This window comes from Electrona antarctica, assembly GCF_951216825.1.
Source record: "Electrona antarctica genome assembly, chromosome: 2".
NCBI classification, from domain to species: domain Eukaryota; kingdom Metazoa; phylum Chordata; class Actinopteri; order Myctophiformes; family Myctophidae; genus Electrona; species Electrona antarctica.
Window position 1 is genome coordinate 23,095,158 of NC_136807.1, and position 6,246 is coordinate 23,101,403.

General features: G+C 39.0%; 1 protein-coding gene across 1 annotated transcript; it reads right to left on the reverse strand.

Annotated features, from left to right (window-relative positions):
- Positions 1 to 460: 460 nt before the first annotated feature.
- On the reverse strand, positions 461 to 5,964 carry srxn1 (sulfiredoxin 1 homolog). The gene is made up of 2 exons (XM_079519276.1): positions 5,627 to 5,964; positions 461 to 2,600 (listed from the first exon to the last, which is right to left on the reverse strand). Exons 1-2 carry the CDS (start codon positions 5,864 to 5,866, stop codon positions 2,385 to 2,387), a joined length of 456 nt encoding a protein of 151 aa, XP_079375402.1. The 5' UTR covers positions 5,867 to 5,964; the 3' UTR covers positions 461 to 2,384.
- Between the last annotated feature and the right edge of the window lie 282 nt (positions 5,965 to 6,246).

A 6,246-nucleotide genomic window follows, 5' to 3' on the forward strand; every position in this document is an offset into this window, starting at 1 on the left:
TTCAGTGAATTGGGTAATTTGGAAAAAACCCCGGTCCGCCCCGGTAACATGTTGTGCACAACTGCACATGCAAGCACTATAGTGGGGTGACACGCGACAGGCCAAGAGCACACACAACAAGGCCCGCCCCCGCTCGATCATGATTGGCGGAAGGCCCCTCTCTATCCTGATTGGATGAAGGCTTTGACACCTAGCCAAAAATGAAACCTAAGGCTTTTTGACCCCCAGGGGTTTACTGGGGACAGGGAGGAACTCCTGGGTCAGCACACAGGATTATCACAACAAAACAAAAAAAGTGATATTTGAATTAAGTGAAATCACTGAATATAACTTTAAGTGGTTATTAAACACTGCTAGAAGTTTGATCTAGCTGCATTTCATCCATGTTTCTCAGTCATAACGCCTGCGGTCTCCGAGGCTATAACGTTAGCAAAATGGACAGCTAAATCGCTTCTTATATTCATTTTTTATTTCATTTTACTTTCATTTAAGAAGTTATTAATATATATTTAAAGGGTCAAACATCAGTGTATATTATAACAATGAGATACATAAATGATCATTATGTTTTTATAAGACTATTTAAAATGTACACAATATAAATTTAAGAACATTATGCTATTAATGAAATGAAATGAAATGAAATGAAATGAAATGAAATGAAATGAAATCTATATTTACCCAGGGTATCTGGGCTAAGCTCAAGAACTTGTTTCCAGCCAGGCCCTGCTCATAGAACACATTTCATCGTAGTGGTTGATGCCTTGTTCAAGGGCATTTCAGCGGTGGTAATTTTAACGTGTCGGACGGCTGGTTCGAACTGGGAACCTTCCGGTATCTAGACCGCGCCGCTATCCGTTCGGCCACCGCTGCCACAAACAGAGATGGATTTGTTAACTTATCGCCACAGAAAAACAACAACACTGCCTTAGCACGTCTCTCTGACACAAATATACAAATATAATGCTTATTTGATAATTAGAACACCATGAAATATAATGCAAGATGAAGAAAATGCATAATTGTGCACGAATACAAAAGGCCTTTACATCCCCCCTGCTGGTGAGTACTTTACACTGCAGTCATCATCACTGCTCTTTGGTTGAAGCATGAAATAATATGTCAGCTGATGATGAAATACATAAAACTGTTGCATATTGTATCTACTGTATATAATGTATGTTCAGCATAGCGATACTACCCAATCTTTGAGCTTGAGTCCAAGTCAAGTCTAAGGTGTGTACAAAATGAAATGCAGCGGTCATGAGATCAGTTCTATCATCTTATGCATGCAAATTGCAAACCGGTCTGCTATCAGTGTTGCCAGAGATTGCAAGACAAACAAGCTATGGAAAAAGGCTGCATTAGTATAGCATGGCTGAGTTAATATAGCATCAAAATCAGTTACCACTTGAACCAAATACATTTATACATTTTAAATCAATCTTGAAGAATAAAACGTTAAAAAGTTAAATATTTGATGGGGGTCCCTCACAAAATAATTTCAGATGGAGGTCCACAGACAAATTATACATACTAATATGTGGGTCCTTGTCGTGATAATGTTTGAGAACCATTGGTTTAAACAGTTTTAGAAACAAAGCCCTGCAAACGGCAAATACAGTACCAATATATGCTACTTTAGAAAAACAAGCCCTGGTCGCTTATAATAAGAGGTGAAGAAACGAGTGCAAGCAGGTTGGAAAAAAAGTGTATCGGGACATCCCTAACTATGTTGTATGGTTTAGAGACAGTCGCACTGAGGCAAAGACAGGAAGCAGAGCTAGAGGTAGCAGAGACTAAAATGTTGAGGTTCTTTCTGGGAGTAACAAGGATGGATAGGATCAGGAACGAGTACATCAGAGGGACAGCGCATGTCAGATGTTTTGGAGATAAAGCCAGAGAGGCCAGACTGAGATGGTTTGGACACGTACAGAGGAGGGATAGTGAGTATATCGGTAGAAGGATGTTGAGATTGGAACTGCCAGGCAGGAGGCCTAGACTCTAGAGGATTCTTCCAAAGAGAAGATTTATGGATGTAGTGAAAGAGGTTAGTTGGTGTGAGAGAAGAGGAGGCAGAGGACAGGGTGAGATGGAGGCAGATGATTCGCTGTGGCGATCCGTTTAGGGAAAAGCCGAAAGGAAAAGATGATGATATATTCATAGATTTGGACACATGATTTTTTTTAAATAGCAGATCTACAAGCTCGTAGATAATATGAGCTTGTATATCTGCTATTTTTGAATAGCCAAAGTATAAAATAACGGTTAAAGTAGTTCATATCAAAAAATGACACAGATGTTAATGACACAGACCTGGGGGTAAGTGCGGCTTGAGTCTCATAGTCTCAAAGTGTAGTAAATCCCTAATCTCTGCTTCATCATTACAGCAGATCAGGAGTGGAGGCTCCCAGGTAGACCTTGAGGTCAGAGATGTTTGACCTGATGATCTTGGCAGGTATCGTGCTCCTGTTGAGTCTCTGATACGCGGCAAATCGGTGACAACCTCCGAATGAGTAGTAGTAATCTCCTCCTTCTCGACCTTTGATCCACAGCACATCGATGGGAGGAACGGTGTCGGTGTCCGTCGTCATCGTCCCCTGCGGGAACACATCAAACAATATAGTGTTGTTAATTAAGACCCGAGGGGTTCTCAAACCTGGTTCTCAAACCTTTTCATGTCAAGAACCCCTAAAATGATATACAGTACAGTATATATTTGGCTGGGGGCCGGACCCCCACCTGGAACATATTTTTCAGGTGGCGGTCCGTGGCCAAATATATATAATTTTAGGGATCCTTGACATGAACGGGTTTGAGTCAGAACCACTGCCTAACACAATAAAGAAAAATGATAATTAGGATAATAACAACATATGCTGCCTGACATCACTGGCTGTGGAGCAGTAGTGACAGACACTCACTGCCACCTAGTGGGAGGTTTTTGGAACAAGCTAATCTTTACATTGTCTATACTATTTGGGAGGTGGAATTACCCCATACAGTGACCATTAATCTGCATTTACTTTAGACAGGCCTGTTTATCAATTACACATCCCATGAAGGCTTGAATTCATGGAGATTGTTTTGTTTTGTCACATTCCTGAGCCAATTCCTGAGTCTCTCCTACTGACTGATGACCCGTCCCGTCAAAACATCTTCCAAGAATTCAAAGTTTCATGGGGTGTGTAATTGATTGATTGAAAATAGGTAATTTTTGGGATGAACTACACTACAGGGTAACAGGTACGGTCGCCCATTTTCCATCTCGGCCACTTCTCTACCTAGCTGTAAATAACAGACAAACAAAATTCATGTTGATTATATAAAAGGTATTATCATATTCATTTATAATTGTTAAGTTCACTCTGTATATCCATGGGCATAATAGCATGATGATGCCTTTACAAAACATGGGCTACATGGAATAAATGTGTTTAATAAAACGAAATTAACTGCTAGAAGGTCATAAATTAACTTAATTAAGCAGTCACCGTCTCTGTCTCATGTTATTCTTTCTTGATTTTACAGAGTATAGAGATTGACTACCATACAATCAAATACATCTGTATACAAGATAATTTCAGATTTCAGAGAGGGAGAGAAATACTAAATTAACTGTTAACTACATTAACACTGTGTGGGGGCGAGTTGGTAAAGGGGCGAGTCGTCTGGTATTCAACTACAGTACTCCTTTAAAAATGCACAAACCAAGTTGTTTCAGAAATGATACTTGGATGAGGGGAGTTTTGGACTTGCCTGGCAATAAAAACAGAATTTGTGCCACAATTTGTGCCATGAAAACATAATTAACACAGAACGTGAATATAGCCTATTACTTACAGGACCATAAAGCGACGGTATAACAGGAAGCGTGGGCACAAAGGAAGAGTGGGCATGTTGATGTAAAATTGGGTATTTTGTCCAATAGGCCTATATAAAAAATAATAATGATTAAGAAAAAATAAAATACTTTGTCTTAAGTAATAGAACATGGTTGAACATTTCACAACTAATATTTCTACAATTGCTAGTACAAACAGCTGTACATGCAATAATTTTGGTATAAACAAGTTGAAGGGTCAACTACATTTTATTTTTTATTTTACATTGAGGTGCCCACTATTCCTTAGTGCTATTTCTACGTACACAGTGTGAACGGATCCGTTACATATAGTGTCTTGGAATCTTTTTTCCTCTGCCTGCATCATTCGCCTTGATCTGTCTTTGTTTGTCTTCAAAATTTATCTGGCTGTCTGCACCTAGAATGACCCGTTTCTGTCGAGGGAAATGATAGTGATTAGAGAAATTATAAAATGTTCCTGTCATTCTCAAACTAGGGGTCCTCAAATTCTTAAGTGGCCTAGTAGAGCGGCCGTCTTGGAATACGGAGGTTCCAGATTTGCTCCTGGGTATGTGTCAAATTTGGGCCTCTTTTTTGCGTGCCTTAAGTACCAGGTCTTATGACCTGGAAGTGTGGCCAATGCTGTTTGGCCAATCAAAATAGCTAAACAGCACACACCTCCAGGTCTTAAATTAAGCCACAATCTGCAGTCTAAATGCATCAAATTTGCTTTCTACAGTGTTTATGAAAGTGGATATGCACAACGTATTTGATTTATGATCAATGCATTATTAATTAACCCCGAAAATCCCCAAATTCCATCAAATATATCTTTTGAGATTGTATGCACAATAATCATGACAAATGTATCAACTTTGCTTTCTACAATCTGTATTAGTGAAACTGTAGCATATTTATTTTCAGGTGGTGGCATATTAACCCTTTCAGGCCATCTATTGAGCATCTTGCACCAAACATTGCCCACAAAAGTAGATTTCATGCAACGATACTATCAAATCCAATAAAATGTACTATTTAATAAAATAAAGATGTATCCATATGGTCATGTTCAATGTTTTGAATTGACAGAGTACTTTTACCCCATTAAATAATTAAGGTCTATAGAACACAAATATTATTCCACCGAAATTATTAAAGTTGAATAAAGTAGCATTTTGTAAATCATTAAATCATTACAGCTATGAATATGATCACTTCATTGCTGTAGGCTACAGATTACAACCACAATTTATACATTTTTTACTGCTATGCTATGCCTTGATGATTTCATTATACAGTATGGGCCTACAGTAGGTTCACTATTAGCTGAAAGTGGGCTTTCTGTTGTTTTATCAGATGTTTTTGCCAAGATGTTTAATGGGAAAGAAGTTCCTTCAGAATGTGCGTGCGTGCCCTGCAGTTGATGGCTGAGCTAGTGCTACAGAGTGGGATCGTAGATGGACCAGAGGCAGAGTTTAAATAGGCCTTTCCAGCATCCAGGGGAAATGTTTCAGTTACTCCACTGCACCTTTACAGATCTGGTCAATGGATTTTGGATGGATCTGTAGGGGGTGCAGTGGAGTAACTAAAACGTTTTTTTCATCCGGTAAACTTTTTCTTTACTGGCTAAAAAGTGTATTTTAGCTTTTGTCTTTCCACCAAGGAAAGTAGGCTTTCAACACATTTAAACCGTCTTTGTTTCGGTGAGTAGAACAAGTACATTCTTTATTTTACTAAAAGTCGAGAGGCTGCGCTACCTTACTTATATTCATTATTACATACCTGTAGGGTTTCCATCAGACTGTGAACTTTGCTTTCGTCCAGAACGGGAGGAATGGGTCTGATGAGGACCTGGATGGGGACGTTGTGGACCTCTAGCACGGTGCCACTGTGGATGGACGTGGACCTGTTCTCCTCCATCATGTGTGTGTGTTTACCAGTAGTTCGCATGCAGGTGTATGTGTGGAGGCAACGCGGAAGGGGTTTAAGGGTTAATATACCGTGACGTAAAAAAACAAACATTTAAAACGGTTTTTCTTGTATTGTCAATCTCTTCTTAAACTATTACTGTAGCCACAACAAGTGCATATTATAAATGTGTGGCTGCAGTTTGGGCGACGCGGAAGTAAACAGTCATCATGTAACCGTGTTGCCAGGTCTATTAAAACAAGCACAAAAGAAACGATCAGGCCACATGAAAATAGCAGATCTACAAGCTCACAAGTCACAACGTGTCGCGATTGTGAAATCTACACAATAAAAGACTACAAAACTACAGAATAAATGAAAAATAAGACAATATTTTTAAATATATTATATTAAATATTAAATATCGGGGTGACTACCGATATTTACGCACTTTACAGAAAAACAAAGCCCAAAAACGCTTATAATGGCAACAC